Genomic DNA, 19043 nt, shown 5'->3' with positions numbered 1-19043 from the left:
ACGGCAACTCCATTATTAAAGGTGTGCTAGAGGATAAAATGCACAAGGTATGTTTTCCAGGCAGTAAAATGAGTAGAGTGATTGAGGCATTGGATATGAGGCAGGAGCGAGCAAAAGAGTTAATTGTATTAATTGGTACAGATGATTTGAGAGAAAACAAAGAGCATGTCAGAATAAATGTCAGGAGGCTGCTTGGAAAGATAAAAGAGAATAGTGTGACAGGAAGGGTAGTCAGTGTGTTGCCTAGGTATGATTGTGGTGAAATGAGGCGGAGAGCAAGGATTATGAATGATATTCTGACTGAAATGTGTGAGGAGATGGGAGTACAGTTTGTTAATGTGTGGAATGAGTTTGAGGGATGAAGTGAGCTGTATGGGAGCAATGGACTGCATTTGAGTGGTTATGGTGTGAGTCCCTTGGAGAGACTGCTGCTGGAAGGTAGAGAAGTGAATAGAGAGAATAAATCAGATAGAGAGGGGAGTGATGTGGAAGAGCAGGAGAGTAGGACAGGAGAGATTGAAGAAGTGGAAATGAATGGGGAAGTGAGTGGTATGAGTATAGAAAATGAGAGAATGGGTGTGCAAGAGCAGTAGGGAAACGGGGAGGCTCAGGGTGGACGGGGGTACACAGCGTAAGAAAGGTGGATGCTGCAAGAGGGCATATGTAGGCAGGAAAGAAATGGGATGACCAGGGATCAAGAGGAAACAGATGAAATTGAAAAGGGTTCTAAAATGAAGAAGCAGAATGGGAAATGGCCCCAGTCTGGTATGGAGAGATCACATCGAATGAGTGGTATCAGTGGAACTAGCTGTCGATCCAGAAATGAGCTGTCATATTTGTATACCAATGCTAGAAGTATAAGAAACAAGGCAGATGAAATGGCTGCACTAATTGCGTCTGTTCACCCATAGATTATCGGAATAAGTGAGACATGGTTAGATGAGGACGATATCTGGACAGGAATAGAGATGGAAGGGGATGATATGTTTCGTGAGGATAGAAGGGGTAAAAAGGGAGGGGGGGAGTGCTATTGATGATAGAGAAAGAGTTATGTCCATACAAGGTAGAGATGCAAGAGGGAAATAGGGCCAGTGGTTTTAAGGCAGTATGGTGTGAGATAGAGGTGAATAGAATCAAATACTTGGTGGGATGTTGTTATAGACCTGGTAATGTGGATGGTGGTGATAGTGAAATGTAGTCAAATAAGCCAAGCAAATAAGAAAAGGGTGATTGTAATTATGTAATGTAATAAATTGGGTGATTTTAATTATGGCAATATAGACTGGAATGAAGAGATAGCAACTGAAAGTAAAAAAAATGAGTTTCTTGAGTTTTTGAGGGGATAACTACCTCAGACAGTATGTAACAGAGGGCACACGAGGATTAAGGGTCTTGGATTTGGTCATCTCATCAGAGGATGTAATTATAAATGAGGTGTCAAATCATCCACCAATTGGTGAAAGTGACCATGAGGTGATTACCTGGGTGGTTGCCAGCAGTGCAGGGACCCCTGTGAAAAAAGGGTATATGTGGAACTACAAGGGGGGGGGGGGATTATGAAGAGCTCAGGACACAGCTTGTGGGTGTAGCATGGAATGAGGAGTTAGCTGGAAAAGAGATCAATGCAGCTTGGGAGATTTTCAAAAACTATTTAGTAGATGCAATGTCTAAATGTATTCCAAGGGTGAGAAGGTTAAATAAAGTAGGTGTGAGATGGATGAATAAAGAGATTAAACATGCGATACAGAGAAAAAGGGCATTGCGGAGGCAGCATAAGAGAAGTGGAAGTAACCAATTTCATGAGGTCTACAAAGACCAAGCAAGGAGGGTGACCTGGTTGGTGAGAGTAGCTAAAGAGAGGTATGAACAGCAGTTAGCTAATGAAGCCAAACAGAATCCTAGGGAGTTCTTTTGATATGTAGCCAGCAAAAGAAAGAATGATTATGGAAGGATGACATTGATAGGAGAAAATGGTATAAAGACAGCTGTTGCAGAATGTGTAGTGGAGATACTTAATGAACAATACATAAAGGTCTTTCAATCTTGTGACTTCATGGAGAGATTGAGAGCAGTTGATGATGGGGAGGAGAGACTGACTGTAAGTGAGCAAGAGGTGTTTGGGGAGTTGAGTAAACTAGATGTAAATAAGGCTGTGGGACTTGATAATATATCACCGCATATTCTGAAGGAATGTTCCAGAGAGTTGACACCTGCCTTGACATATTTTTTTACTACGAGTCAAGTTCCTAAAGAGTGGAAGGAGGGCAAGATTGTGCCACTTCATAAAGGAGGTGATCGAACTCAAGCATCAAACTATAGGCCTATCTCTGTGTCAGGTGTTGTGGTTAAGTTGTTGGAGAAGCTTTGTGAACTAGGATCCAGAGTTGGGTTGATAACAATGGTATAATCTTTGATGGACAGCATGGATTTGCTAAAGGGAGGTCATGTTTTAGTAATCTACTTACTTATTACAATAAAGAGACTGCTTCCTTAGACAGAGGAGAAGGATACACAGTAATATACTTGGATTTCGCAAAGGCTTTTGATAGAGTACCTCATGATAAGCTAACAGTCAAACTAGAGCAGATGGGGTTGGATATTAGATTAGTGCATTGGATTGGAGACTGGCTATCTGATAGGTATCAACAAGTTGTGTATGGGGAGCGATATCCAGGAAAAGGAAAGTCACTAGTGGAGTGTCTCAGCGGTCTGTTTTAGGGCCAATACTGTTTAACTTGTATATTAACGATATAGGTGAAGATTTGGATGGAGATATTCAGTTGTTTGCAGATGATGCAAAGTTGGGACGAACCATGAAGAGTAGTGAAGATGTTGTGGTCTTACAAGAAGACTTGAATAAATTGAGTGATTGGGCAAACAAATGGGGATATGAGTTCAATGTTGCAAAATGTAAGGTTTTAAAATTTGGAAAACAAAGATGGGATGCAGAATTTATGCTTGGTGAGAATATATTGTTGGAGGTAGAGGAAATAAGAGATCTGGGGGTGATAGTGGATAAGGATCTAAAATTTAGGGGACACATCGCCAAAATTGTGAAGACAACACAAAGAATTCTGGGAATGATGCGGAGGACACTGACATGTAGAAGTAGGGAGATTCTTGTTCCATTGTATAAGGCTTTGATTAGGCCACACATGGACTATTGTGCCCAGATTTGGTCACCAGGTTTTCAGAAGGATGAAGAGATGTTGGAAAGGATCCAAAGGCGACTGAGTAAGGTAGTTTCTGACCTCTGGAATTTTGAGTATGAGGAAAGATTGAGAAGATGTAGTTTGCAGAGTCTGGTGGAGAGAAGGAAGAGGGGAGATATAATAGAGACCTACAAGTTGGTAAGGGGTTGTTATAAGATCAATGGTGGAGAAGTTCTACAGAGAATAGTTGGAGATCAGGGGAGAACCAGAGGTCATCCCTGGAAACTGTATAAAGAGGGTGTGAGAGGCAGGTTTTATTTCGTGCAGAGTTGTGAATGATTGGAATGCCTTGTCTGAGAGTGTGGTGTCTGCAAGGAGTTGGAGTGTGTTTAAGACACAGTATGATGAGATGTGTGTGTGATAAATGGACCTCCCAGATGAGTCTTTGACTCCATGAGGTCTTGGGAAATAATAATAATAATAATAATAATTCTGGCTACTAACACTTTCTGTCATCAACATATTAGCAATCATCAAATCTTAATTCAGCTCACGCTTCGCACACACCCTCCTTCCATCTTCCCTAAATATCCACAATTCATCAATGCAATCAAAAGATTACATGTAGCACACCTCGCACTTCACAAAATGACTGAAGTCTAAGTTAAAATCTTGCAATGACAAAGCCGCCACCATTTTTCCTTTGCCGGTTACTACTCTAAGGTCTAAAACCAATAATTTTGTAATTAAATTTAGACAAAATATCCCACACACTAATAACACTACAAGCGCACAACCTTTATAGCAGCTCTTACTCATAAACACATACTTATATACAATTAATTATTTCAAAATAACTTATCTGAAACCGGAGTTCTCTTCACACACACACACACACACACACACACCACTTCTTCACTTGCCACCTGAGTGCCCTCCTTTTTATGTAACAGGCAGTTAATGATTTTGTTAGAAATCCCGTCTGGGCTGGTGCTTTCCTATTCTTAAGGCTGGTGATAATTTCATGTATCTCAGCAGGTGATGTCAGTTGGATGGAGTTTATGTACTCTGTGCATTTTAGTGTAGAACATACCCAGGTGTGTGCTTGAGTGATGAATCTAGATCTGTTATTTCCCAGAGCATCTGGTCTTCTGTGCTTAGGGATTGAATTTTTGTCTTCAACTGTTGATTTCAATAGTTTTTGAATCACATATCAAACTTCCTTTGTAGCCCTATTGAGTGCTTGTCTGTGTTCTGGGGCCTAGCATTCTGTCCTCTTGGCATCTGGCTCTGTTCTTTTTCATGCATCAGGTTTTTAATCTTATCTGGAAGTCGATTGGAGTTTGTACATGTTATACCCATGGTGGTAGCTGTTAATGAAGTTGTTATAATCTTTTCCAAGTTAGAAATTAAGCTGTCAATTTTTTCCTTTGATCTGATGGTTGAAACTGGGCCAAAAGATTTGTGTAGAGCATTTTGTAATGTTGTCCAATTGATGTTTGGGATCTTAGGATATTTTCAATTGTGAGCCCGGTTGGAATAAAACTTGGTTGTGGTCAGAACTGAGATCATCCATTGCACTTATTTATTTAGTACTGATGCATGATATGTTGTAGTCTCAAAATGTCAAGGACATCAGAAAGTCCTGTCACATTATAGTACATGGGTTCTGGAGGACTTATAATCACAGTGTTCCTGGCGTTAGCAAAGTCATTTAGGTTCTATCATTTCAGTTAGTAATTCTGCTGTTCTGTGGTGTGTGTTTAGAGTTCAGGTTGCTGCTAACAACATTGCTTAGTTTGTGTCTCTAGAATTTTAGTCAGGTCTGCTTTCACCAACTGTTTGTTTGGAGAGTTATATACAGAATATATTTTCAGAGGATCTACATTTGTGGTCTGGAAAACTCCCCCCCCCCCACTCCCATGATTTTTATGTTGTTAGTGTGGCAGGATTTACAATTTCATTGTGTTCTATATTAAACTTGATAAATATGGATGTTCCCCCCACCCCAACAATGGGGTCTGTCATTGCAGTATAGAACATAGTTTCTGAGTTTTGCATTGTCAGCCAGTCAAAGGTATGTTTTGTTTATAAGGATTACCTCAGCACTATAGTGTGTCATAAATTCTTGTAGTTTGTACATTTTGTTTCCTAGACTGTTGCCATTCCAGAGCACAATCTGAGGAGAGTTTGGCCTTCTCATTTGTTAACCATAGTGCAGTAAGGACTGTTCATGTATGTCTTACAAACTTGTTTCTGTAGTCCTGGCTGGGGTTTGCTTTGCTGAACTCAATTAACATTTTGCCCAGAGTGACTACTACAAGCACTTGTTTCATACATACCACCTCTATGTATGAGACAAGTGCTTGGGAGGTTTGTTGTGCCATTGGGAGGTTATTGCCATTTGTATGGGGCTCTTTGATTTTCTTTTGTTGATTTTTGGGTGGCCAAGTGTTTTTGATTTTTGCAAGAAGCCATTGTATGGTATCACCAGGTTAAATCAATGGAGAAATCATATATTTTTCCTATACAAGCAGACAAATGTATTACCATATTATTAAAATACTCTGTATCAGAGAAAGTGGTAGAACTTTTTTTCGCTTAGTTGCTATGTTATACTTGACTAGAAATTACATTTTTCCTTTAATCTTTTACCTAAGATTAAGCAAATAAAGTTTGTGCATTATGCATCTTCGCAGACCAGTCTACTTGTATAAAGAAGCAGACTTCATTAATTGCTGCAGGATCCCATAATTCAAAGTATATTTCCTTTTGATATGTATGTTTTTATAGGTAAAGAATTAAAACAAGAGTATAAGTGCCAGCTGATTGGCCGAGTGGTTAGCATATCCACTCTCCAGCCAAAAGGCTGCGGGTTCAAATCCTGCCATAGGCATGGATGTTTGTCTGTGAAAATACTGGTGGTGGTGGTGGTAGATGGCATTGGTGTAGATGATGAAGGTAATTGAGGTTGGTGGAGTGGTGGAGATGAAGAGTTGTAGAGTAGGTACCCTCGATGAGTCTTTGGACTCCCTGGAGGTGTTATATAATCATAATAATAATAATTTCTTGTGAAGTATAATATACTTTATAACCAAGTGAAAAAACATTTTACAAGCTTTCCTGACAGTAATCTTCATACAGATTGAGTCTTCAATGTTGCAAAAATCATTTCCTTCATCCCTGAAACTCCTGGCATTTGTATATAGAAAATCAGTGCACTTCAGTATTCCATAACTATTTTTACTGTGATATACGTAGCAGATGTGTCTAAATATGTTGCTTGTACAATAAAAATGTTTAATTTATTACGATTATTATTATCTTCAGACCTTCATGAAATCAAACTTTCATTGTGGAAGGCCCCTCTATCAGAGTTCATCAGAATATCAGAATATATTCACATTCTCTGCAGTCACCACAGCCAATGCATCCCAGTCATTCCTCACTCTGTATGCAAGAAAACCTTCTTTTCATTCCCCCCCCCCAATACAGATTTCAGGGATAACCTTTTATATTCCCCCAACTCCTACCATTCTATGAAAAACCTCTTCCATATTAATCAGAGGCTAGCAGAACAAAATATGCAGTTGGATGCTGCTATAGACCAGGCAATGGAATAGATGGTATGCCTATGCATACTGATGGAAACAGTATGCATAGGCAAATAGACTCAATCAATGAAGGACAGGTAATTATGGGGAATTTCAACTATGGTAACATTGATTCTTTAAAGATACTTGTGACATTAGGATTATAAAATATATACATGTTTACACAAGAATATTATTTATTTTATCAAATATTTCAGTCTGAATATTATAGACTATCTTCAGTGGCTACATAGGAATAGGTTTAAAAAAAGGTGGAATACGAACAATTGATCATTCACAAATAGAACGAGCCGCGTGATGTCATATCGCTAAGTATTAAAATAGTAAACATTTTTTTTTTTATCAGAGTCATGATTAAATTAAAGATATTAATTCAGAAATTCATGTAATAATCTTAACATTAGACTAATATAGGAAATTAAAAAAAAGAAATGAATGTGTAATCCTGATTAAATTTTCCCAAATTTTTGATACAGATATACAGTCATTATGATTCAAGTTAGGAGTTGAAGTAAGGCTTCCACACTTTCTTTAAATAAATGTTCAAATTTATAGCGACATCGGTGTAGGAGGCGAGTCTTGGACCAAAGGATGTTGTGAATTGTTTCTATTCTGTGCTGAACTAATCCAGATTTCTCGGGGTTTGTTGTGTTGAATGGATGATTGATGCTCTTTGAATTCTTTTTTCTAGTCCAGTTTGTACAAAGTAGGAAAGATTACAGTTACACGGAACTTGATACACACCAGATAGAGACGTAGTTGAGCGTTTATCTTCAGAAGAAGGAAAATGGGTAGATAATTTGTTAATAGGTGTATAAGTGGTTGTTAAATCATATTTCTTCAGAATTCTTGAAATTGGTTCTGAAATCCCGGAAATGTAAGGAATTGGAGCTCGACGTACTGAATCTTTGCTGTTTTGTATTGGATTGTAAGAATTGAAAAGATGTTGTGTACTCTTTTTGGAGAAGCCATTTAGTTTCATGTGATGTTTGATAGTCTAAAGTTCTTTCTGTAATAAATGAGAAGTAGAACAATTAGTTTTGGCTCGTGGGATTAAACATTTTATGATTCCTGTTTTTTGACAAGGATGATGGGCAGATTCTTTGAGAATATAACGTCCTGTGAAAGTTGGTTTTCTGTAAACTGTTGTTGTAAGAATACCTGAAGGTGAACGAATGAGGAGGATGTCTAAAAATGATAACTCGTTGTTTTTTTAATCTCCATGGTAAACTTTATACAAGGATGTAGGGAATTGATAATGCTTAAAAAGGAAGGTAAGGAGTCTCTGTTATGAGGCCATACAGCAAAGATGTCGTCCCAAAAGAATGGTTGAGGGAATATAGATGGGAACAGGACTTCTTCTAGATGTTCCAAATAAAAGCTGGCTAGAGCAGGAGAGAGTGGACTTCCCATGGCTGTTCCTTCCACTTGGTTGTAAAATTTGTTCTGACATAAGAAATATCCAGAGTACATTATGAAATCAAGTAACTTTATAATTTATATTTATAATCCTCTAAAAGAGACTTTAGAATTCCTTGCTGCCATCTTCTCACAAGACATTATAAAGTTATTTGAAAAGTTATTTGACAAGAAACCCTGATGCCCAGATCTGGGCGCCAGGGTTTCTTCTTGATGGGGAGGAGAGAAAGAGGATCCAGAGGCGAGTGATCAAGATGATAGCTGGTCTATGGAATGAACCTTACGAGAACAGGTTGAAGACCTGTGGGTTACAGAAATTGGTTGGTAGGCGGAAAAGGTGTGATATGATTGAGATATTCAAATTACTGAGGGGTTTTTTTACAAGATTAATTCAGAGGAAATTTTTCAGAAAAGGTCTGGTGGTGGAAGAACTAGGGGCCATCTGAGCGAGAGTGTAGTTAGCAAGGGTGTTAGAACTAGGTGTGAGAACTTGTCCTGCTCCACTCTTCATAACTTACTCTATCCTCTCTTTGAACGTACTATATCTTTTGCATTCTATTCCTATGACTATATTATCCTCGATTAACCAAGTCTCACTAATGCCTATAACTTCTGGCTAAGTTGAGCTAACCAATGTCAAAACTCCTCACCCTTATTTCCAATACTTCTGGCAATAGAATGCATGAACTGCAATGTGCCCTTCATTTCTTCCCCTCCAAATCCCCGCCCCCCCAAAAAACATTCTGAACTCTCACCAAGCAACACTTTCTCAAGACTCCTGATCCCAAATCAATTTAAATGAAAGCCATATAACCTTATATAAATCCTTCCTTCCATCCAATCAGCAGACTGACTCATTTGTGATCATATTTCTTTGTTTCAGCTTGCCCATATCATGTTGTGGCAATGGACTTGCAGCTTTTACTTTCTCACTCTTCATTTTTTGCATGTACTAGCAACTGCTTAATATCTTCTCACATACCACACTTATCCGCCTGCTAAATTATTTGCACCAGCCAATATAAACACTTCTTTCACTCTCTGTATACTCACAGCATCACTAACATCCTTAATCTTGGAACCAGGAAAACATGATTTCATTGCACCCTCCTCATGCATCTTATCTCTCAAGCATATCATTTCTCTTACCATTGGGTCATTTTTTTATTTTCTGCCATTTCATTCTTGCAGTTGCTCATACTGCTTGTAACATCAACCTTCTGAATTGTATTATTTTCACACATTTTGTCTTTCAACTCACTGCTATCATTTTTCTTATTCTCTTCATAATTCTGGTATTCATTCTTGAAACACTTACGATAAACCCACTCTCCAGTTTCATTCTCCTTCCATAAATCTCTGGTTTTATGAAGTGAAAACATTTCATATATCCTGCAGCAAACAAATCATGCACATTGAAATTAACCACCATTGTTTTATATAGTGCCATGATGAATAATACAACATATGTTAAAACAACAATAAATGATGTATGAAAAACCATATAATTAACTGGCTTGGTTGGTCGAGTGGTTATTGTATCTGCTCTCCAGTAAAAAGGCTGTGAGTTTGAATCCTGCCATGGGCGTGGATGTTTGTGATTGTCTGTGAAAATACTAGTGGGGGGGGGGATAGTATATGGTGTTGGTGTAGTTGCAGTTCTTTCTAGTTGGTGGGTTTAGTGGTGGAGACAGAGAGCTGTAGAGTAGGTGCCCTCCCTCGGTAAGTCTTTGTACTCCCTGGAGTTGTCACGTAATAATAATAATAATTAAGTAGACTACCGTCGAAGTAAGCAAAACAAACACTTATACATATAGCAATGTAAAAGAATGAGTGAATTATCACTAAATAATTTTTGAAAAAAGCTTATCTTTTGGCACCAAACATCACCACGTGTAGCACAGGGTGCTACACGTGGTGATGTTTAGTAGTAAGAATATCACCCCTAGCGGCAAGAATATCAACATACTCTTTCTCTATCCAGTTTCAACTAAGTCCTCTTCATGCCATTCATCCTGCTATAGTGAGATTAATTGGTTGTTGTCAAAGAAGAAGATTAAGAGTGTATTAGGTTTGGAAGTTTTTCCACTTGGTTATACTATAAATTAAAGATACCAAGAAATTACATACTTGGTTTAATCCTTTATCCAAGTGTAAGCAAACAAAGTTTATGCCTGAAATATAATCAGGACCAGGGCAACACATATATAGAAACTAATGACTTCACATCACTTGCCTTAGTATCCCATAATGCAAAGCACATATACTTATGGGTATATGTGCTTTGTATAATGTTAGGCATTATGGGAAGGGTCATTACCCAGACCGGTTTTGACCTTTATTGAGGTCTCTTCAGTGGGAACCTTAGTATCACCTCTGGGTCTGACTAGGATATGTGCTTTGCATTATGAGATACCAAGGCAAGTGATGTGACAGCATGTCAGCTCTATATGATATGTTTTTTGTATCACATTATTTTATGAAATGAATGAAATAAAATCATCAAATAACTTTATTTGTTGTTGTTGGCTCTGAATCATTTCTCCCATCAGTAATTTTTTCAACAATTTTTTTTCTTTTTAATATCAATATATCTTTGCTATGATGTGATTAGGGTACCCACCAATTTGAGGGTATTTCATCTACTGGTTCTCTCTGCATATTGCTCTAAATACGATCTCCAAATAGTACTTTAATTTGAAACACCCTGTGTGTGTGTGTGTGTGTGTGCGTGTGCATATTCCTGAGCTTCTACTCGGTTGTAATGGTACATTTTAAAGAATAAATATTTAATGACTTAAACCGAGATAAAATATGAAGTTTTAATGAAAATGATACATATAAAAAAACTTAATATTTTATCTCGGTTTAAGTCATTAAATATTTATTCTTTAAAAAAAATATATATATATATGTATATATATATTTATATATATAAACGTGTGTATACTATACATATATATATATACAACAAGTGCCATTGTGTGAACAGCTCAGATTTAGTGAAGTATGCAGTAAATAATAATCACAAGTATGCTTCCAACTATTTTCCCCATCACCATAGATCTAGGTTTATAACCTCAAATTGGTGTTTAACTGTGTAACTGGAATTTCAACAGGCATATAGATTATTATATAGTGTAGTAAATAAAAGATGGACATGTTTGAATTATATGTAATCAGTCTTGTGTTAGCATTTAACAATATATGTATAATGTAAAATGTTTTTTTTGTTACTTCAGATGAAACATAACTTTTTATAGTAAATTTAATGTCTTACAAATCTTATCAAATGCAAAGGAAAGCATTTAAAATAAGCCCATGGGTGGTGTAATCTTATTTATCTGATATTAACTTGCAATGGTTACAATTATATTAAAACTTACTTGATAAAAATATATAGAAGCTCCAGAAGTAATAATGCCACACCCTTCATTGCCATTTATTACTACTCCACCACTAACATCAAACCCTTCCTTTACCAGCTCATCGATTGATTCAAATTGCTTCTTTACACTTTTTCTAAGCTTGTCTTTTGGTAGGCAATTTTTTTCATAGAAATTCTTATCACAACTAAAAACAAGGATATTTAATTTTAAAACTCATTTTTAAATAAAAACTTTAATCCAAGTAATTTAAAATTTGCTAATATGGTAGACATATTACTACAAACTAGCCACATGCACATGAACAAGAAATTATATTGGAAGTTTTTTTTTCACTTGGTTAGACTATAATAAATTTAGTTTAATCCTTTATCCAAGTGTAAGTAAACAAAGTTTGCACCTGAAGTATCTTCAGGACTGAGGCAACTCATGGTAAAGGTGGACTAAGCTCTCATCACTTGTCTTAGTATCTCCCATTATGGGAGATACTAAGACAAGCATAGATTCAAAATATTGGTTATATATCAGTTATAGGTTCAAAACTAAGTTTTTGTTTATATATATATATATATATATATATTTATCCCACACATTTATGAAAGGTAGAAGAGCTTATAGCAAATATATACCATGTGAAGGCAAAATCAAGACTACAGTAATTGGTTGATATTCTTCTTGAATTGTTGAAGACTGTAGTCCTTTGGAAATTCTTCATGAAGGAGACTGCTCCACAGAACTGAGGCCAAAGGAATGAAAGATGACTAAGAGTAGTAGGTTCGGTGAGCATGCAGTTCAATTGTATACGGATGCCGAGCAGTATTAGTAAGTATGAGTTCTTATAGATTTGGCAGAAATATGAGGCATAATGAATGCTAGTTCTGCTGAACAATGGCTACGGAAATATCTGTAGAAGAGACACAATGCAGAAATTGATCTTCTATGGATGGTGACTGAAAAGAGTCTGTAAGAGAAGTGTCATTTATCAACCAGACTGCCCTTTTCTGAACAGCATTAAGAATTTTTAGGTTGGTCTTAGGTGCACCACCCCATACATGAGAGCAGTATTCCAATGTTGGTCAGATTTGGGATTTGTACAGAATAAGTAAATGTTTGGCAGTGAAGTACTGTCTTTACCAAAAAAAAGGATGCCAAGTTTTTGGAAGCTGTTAACGCTATAGAAGTGATATGATTGTTCCAGGAAAGGTTTGGAGTAAGAGTCAGTTCAAGAAGAGAGATTTGGTGTTGACTGTTGAACTAAGAATTATCAAAATTAAGCAAAGAAGATCTGAGATCTTTTTATTAAGGGAAAACAAACAAAACTGCGTTTTGGAAACACTGAAGTTGACTAGGTTGCTTTCACCCCCAATCAATGATACGGTGAAGAACAGTGTTCAGAGCACTTATTAACACAGATCTTGAAGCATGAGATGATTGAGCACTGTCACATAAGTAGGAAGAGGGGAGTGTGCTATCATTGGTAAAACCATGAATAGGGTTTGCAATAATTGAGAGTAGGTGATTTACATAAATCAGGAAGATGATGGGTGAAATGACAGAGCCCTGAGGGACATGGGTATTGACAGGAAAGTCTGAAGAGAGAACATCATCCACCATTACATGTAGGAATTGATCTGAGAGAAAACTGGTGATCCATTTACACAAGGACGAAGGCAGACCAAAGTGGTAACTTATTGAGAAGCCAACATTGCCAGACCCTATCAAAAGCCTTGGAGATGTCAAGAGCAGCAGAACAAGTTTCTCCAAATCTTTCCATGGAATGAGTCCAAATGTGAGTGATGTAGACCAGGAGATCTCCTGTGGATATGGAGTGGCAAAATCCATACTGGATAATCTTCTCCATTACTTTAGACCATAGGTTCCCAAAGTGAGTGGTACCATCCCCCCTCCCCCACCCAGTGGGCGCTGAAGCCTTCCAGGGAGGCTATAGTGGGATCAGAAGCATTTGGGGGCATTCGGGCGGTCTAGGGGTCAGTGGCTCTTTATAGAAGAAATTAATAATATATATTTAAAAATTAATTATTTTCGTGATTTTGCGATTAGATAATCATTTTAAAATTTAAGTATTGAATTTTAATTCATCTTATGCCCGTTCTTACATGATCAATTTTTTTTTATCAATTTTCTATTTCAATTATTTAATCATTTGAAAATTTACCATGTCAGATATAGAAATAGATGTCAATTTTCTATGTCAATGAGAAAATAGAGCATGTATATATGTGTGTATAATAGGTTATGTTTACAGTAGCAAATATATATTCGTTATATTTCATTTCAAAATATATATAAAATATATAAAACCACTTTTCTAATTGATTTATACAAAAATAAACCCAATTTTATATAAATTTAATATTACGAGTAAAAATAATAATGGCAAGAAAGAAATAAAATCGTAAATTTTAGTTAGTACTAACTTATATTGCTAACTAGAGGGAAAACACAAAGCAAATATTATTCGAAATTTATTATACTGTTTTCTGTGGTTATGTTTTGTAGGTTTGTTGTTTATATCTTGTGTAATTATTTTATTTATTAATTATTATTTATAATTATTCGGACAATGTCGTGGTCGGATGAACAAAATGCGCTTGAATGCAAAATAAAAAATTGAACGTGTCATACAGGATATTTTAACTTCTATTTTTTATATACTTAAAAAATTTATTCATTTTTTTTGCTATTGTAAAAATTGATTGTGCCATACAGGCTTTAGTCCATCCATGCAGCAGACAAGTCTTAACTAGTAGTATGTCGGTCAACTATTACATAGGTAATTCACTCAATTCAGCATGTTTTGACAGGAATATAGGTGCTTGCAGTGACATGTTCAAAGCAAGAGTACGATGGTATCGCAAACAAGTCAATGCATGCAAGTCGATTCGGGCTAGATTTCATAAATACCAGTGGTTTAGGAATAAGTTTCATTATTTTTTGTGTGCTTTGCCAACAATCATCAGTCGAAAGTGTGATAGATAAGTGGAGTCATACAAAGTGTAAATTAAATCTTTTATTTTGCGAATATTTTTGCAAATTTTATTACTTCATTATATCTGAATATAAGAAGAAATGTCGACAGTACAGTATTGAGTATTTGAAATATGGTTTTATTCAAACTGTTATAATGGGGGGGGGCTTACAAAATTTATGTCTTGCAAAGTGGGCGGTGGCCCGAAAAAGTTTGGCAATCTATGCTTTAGACAAATTGATGTAAGAGCAATAGGTTGATGGTAAACATTTATTTCCTTAAGGATATGAGCTCTTTGTATATGAGCTCTTTTCCATGCTGAAGAGTGGATCAGCCTCTAGATCTTTTAGGAGCACATCTCTTGAGTACAATGGGTGGAATTCTATCAGGACCAACTGCCTTTGTAGTATCTAAGTTATTCAAGATTCTTCTTATGTCTTTCTGGCAGAAGGTCACAGCAGGCATGCAAGGAAGGAGGTAATTTGCCATAGTCATCTATGTAGGAGTTGGAAGAGAAGAATGAAGCCTTGTCTTTAGGTAATGTTACAATACTGCCATTAGGGTGAGATAGAGGAGGAAACACAGATGGACAAAAGTTGCATGCAACAGCTTTGGACAGGACCAGATGACATGACTGCTGGTTGCACAAGTAGCGAGTTTTCTAAATTTATTTTTGTTGAATTTAGACTTTGCCCTTTTAATGGGTGCAAGCAACTCTGTGGGCAATAAATGAAATGTTGTTTTGGTCTCAAGCCACTTGTGAAAGGCTGTTTGCTTTTCCTGGACAGCCACAACCCTAGCACACTTTTTTGGAGAACCATGGTTTAGATATAGATTGGGGAATTTGAACAGAATGAAGAATGAAAGTTTCCATTCCAATATGGATTATTTATGTAACAAGATCACAATAGGTATCTGGATCAGAAAAAAACAGCAGTCTGATCATGGAAAAGATAAGTAAAAGTCACACATTGTTGTAATACCAAAGCATACAAGGTTGTGAATGGCTATTTCATCAGAGACGAAACTTGTATAAGATTGTGGTCTGAATTGCCAAGAGGAGTAGTCACTTGAACAGAGTACCTGGAAGGAGAACTAATTAAGTAAAGATCTAGAGTGTTGGATGAGCGAAGAGAATTATCAGGAATTCAGGTAGGGAGATGAATGATATGTTTCATGTCACTGCATACAGTAAAAAGTTTTGCTTCTCTTCTAGCTTGGTCAGTGAAATTTGAAAAAAGGAGCCAACAGAAGCTACCATGCTTGTTTATGAATGCCAGTAATATTAGAAATAAGGCAGATAAAACTGTTACATTGTTTTATCTACAGAAATTTGTTGTTGTAAGGGAAACATGGTTGAATGAGAATGATGTGTTAGATCCTAAATGAAGGAATCTTGGAAAGAAATCATTCATTTGGAATCTAACATATAAAACTTGCTGACAAAGAGAAATACCTGCACATCAGCTGTAATTAAAAGTGAAATTTCTTTATTTCAAGTGCCTTATATTTAAGCTGATGTGATTATATTAAGATTTCATTTTTAAGTATGTCTAAAAAGAGAGATAATCTGATTTAAATTTAAGCCTCACTTAAGCTACGTAAAATTTACTGTGAGTCATCTAAAAAAAGTTGCTAAGTAATAATTCCTGGAAGGCATAAAGCTACACGTGTACAGCGTAACGCTAGCGGCTATAGCTTACTCGGAAAACTACGTTGCCATGTATTCTGTGAATCCAAGTATAACAGCGGCGTCGTAAAAGCGAAGGATGAACACAAAGGGGTGAAAAGATAAGGGCCGTGTGCAAAAAGGGGACTGAGAAAAGAGGGCGCTCTATAGAAGAATATAAGGGGTTGAGCCCGTATCGGGACGCTCTCTCTCTCTGGTCGTAACGTTTTCCTGTTTTGGTGGTTCGGAAGTTAGTGAGCAGTTTTGCGTAAGGGGGGGGGTTGAAGTCTGTGATAAGATGTTGGACAGCGAGTGTTCTTAAAATGAAGTAGGATTCTATGCAAAAATGAAGGTAAAAATTCCAGTCCTAGCAGAATCAAGCCGTCACTGAAAAGTCCCATCGAGCTGTTCCTGAAACGCAAAGATTTGAGTCCGTTTTCGGCAGAAGGATGAAGATAGCGTAACCCCTACATTGGTGTATGGACAGCCAATAGATGAGAAGTATCCAGACATACACGTGGTACTGAATGACACGGAAAAGGCTCGGTAAGGTGCAATTACTCTATTTTGTGTGAAAGTTCATTAGAAGAGAGAAGATTGTTTACGAATATGAAATTAAGAAGTGCATTCTAAAGAACTCTGTGGACAGTCTCTATTTAGAAAGTTAACCTCCTTTGAGATTAAGAAGAATTATTTGGAAGAGATCTTTTGTAAATTTTGTATGTGATAGGATTAATTTAATGCAATAAGAATAGTAGAATTTAGCATCTCAGTGACATTAGAATGTTTGTTAGTTTTCTCTTACGAGTAATACTACTGAAAGGAATTTAGCTTAACTTCATATCATTTGCTATCTATATCCCAATGTGCAGTTACTGTGTTTAGCATGTCTTATAAGATTTAATTAGTTTAGAATGTGATAATCTCTTAGTTCGAGTTTTATTTAGCATTGAGCAGAATTGAGTGTATTAATTTTGTATTGTGTTTAAGATATTCCAATAAACATGTCATATTTACCTGAACCTGAGTCACGCCTGATTATGATTCCAAATTACCACTTAAAAAAATAGAACCTATTTTGGCGGGAAGGATTTAGAGAGTGAATATAATAATAGATTTAGGTCACGACTGCAATAATCTGAATCTATACGGCAGTTTAAATAAGATATTGTGTAAGAAAGCTAAGAATCTAGTATTGTCTCCCTGAGTAAGGATCTTTTCTACTATAGGATACCGGCTGGCACAGCAAAATATAAATTCGCCAGTATCCGAAGAGGAAACAATCCTAGATATAACAAAAAGATTAAAGTAAGAGAAGAAAGAATAAATAACGAAAGGTAAATATATAACAATAGAGCAGCCGGTAGGATTTTGATTGTATAAGGTTTTTAGGTAAGAAAGGATAGATTTAAGTAAACAACTAATTAAGCATAAATCACATAGAAACATTGATATAACAATGATATCATGATAGGATTAGAGATGGAGGGGGGTGATGTTTTCAGCAAGGATAACAGGGAAACTGGGAGAAGGTACAGGTCATAATGAGAGTGGGTTTAAGGAATATACTGTGTAGATGGATGTGTCTAGAGCCCAGGGAATGCAGAGGGTAGTGACAAAGAAATATATAGGCAGATTGGTAAACAAATAAGAGATTATTATAGGGGATTTTAATTATGGTAGCATAGATTGGAATGACGAGATGTAATAGTGCAGCAAGGAAAATGAATTTGTTTGATTTTTGAGAGACAACTATCTTAGCAGTATGCAAGGAGGTACACGAAGGTCAAGAATCTTGAATTGGTAAATGAGTATTTAGGCTAAGGTATAGTGGTTTGCATTCACATTACACTTTAATAAAATAATTGACAGCACAAAGAGAAATAATTAAATGAGTTTAATAGATTTCTATACTTTTTCTCAGTCAAAAAGACATCAGGAATACAATGTTAAAATTGTAATGACAAAAAAAAAAAAAAACACACAAGAAACAATAAGTGGAAGAAATAAGGTAGAATAAATGAAGACTACAGTTCTATAAAGAGTACTCTCTATGGGTACTATTGGCTAGTGTTAGATGCTGGGTGAGAGGCCTAAGAATTAAAGTTTTCCAAATTTTGGAAAGTTTAATGCAATCATATTTATTCAGATTAGACTGGGAGATCTGCTAACATCTGCCTAGAACAACAGAAAAAATACATCTGCCACCACAACTATGGTCAATCAGGTCTAGACGACCATGCCTTGGATACCTTCCACAGAATCAGACTACCATGCTCTCTCAGAGAAAATACAAACTTGAAAGACTATTTTTAGCATCTGCAGTAGACTTGAAAAAACAATCAAAACCATCTGAAAACAATATGCCAAAAAAAAAAAAAATCTACACATACAGAAAAAGAAAAGAAAAGAAAGGTGCTTTAAAAGAGCTAAACTAAAGCAGATAAAAGTAATATAACTGTGGTGATGAATTCAGCTAAATATGAAAGAAAAAGGCACATACTTTTACGAGATCGGTTTACATACCAAATTATAGATCATGATCCTACTAATCCTCAAAAGAATAAAGTTCACAAGTTATTGAAGAAAGTCACTTCTTTGGCAAAAGAAACAGTTAACAAACTCATGTTAAAACACCCAGAATATATGGAGCACCTAAAATTCTCAAACAAGGTACACCAATACACCCGATTTTGGATTGCATAAACAATCCCACATATAAATTTGATAGACATTTAGCTAAATTACTAACCCATCTCACAAATAATTCTTCTTACTTTGTTAAAAATTCTGTTTGCCTAAAAAGTATATTAG

The 19043-nt window shown here is 36.2% G+C and overlaps 1 protein-coding gene across 1 annotated transcript in view; it reads right to left on the bottom strand.

Annotated features, from left to right (window-relative positions):
• Window positions 1-19043, bottom strand: part of LOC150108407 (reelin-like) — a 920570-nt gene that overhangs the window by 522724 nt on the left and 378803 nt on the right. The window contains exon 23 of the mRNA XM_090390755.1: window positions 11572-11758. Coding sequence (XP_090246881.1) covers window positions 11572-11758 — 187 coding nt within the window. The remainder of the gene's footprint in view (window positions 1-11571; window positions 11759-19043) is intronic.

This window comes from Typopeltis vanoorti, chromosome 3 (assembly GCF_054136105.1).
Source record: "Typopeltis vanoorti isolate ZY-2024b chromosome 3, IOZ_Tvanoo_1.0, whole genome shotgun sequence".
Classification (NCBI taxonomy): Eukaryota; Metazoa; Arthropoda; class Arachnida; order Uropygi; family Thelyphonidae; genus Typopeltis; species Typopeltis vanoorti.
The sequence above is the reverse complement of the archived record's forward strand: the minus strand, read 5'-3'. Positions and strand labels throughout refer to the sequence as shown.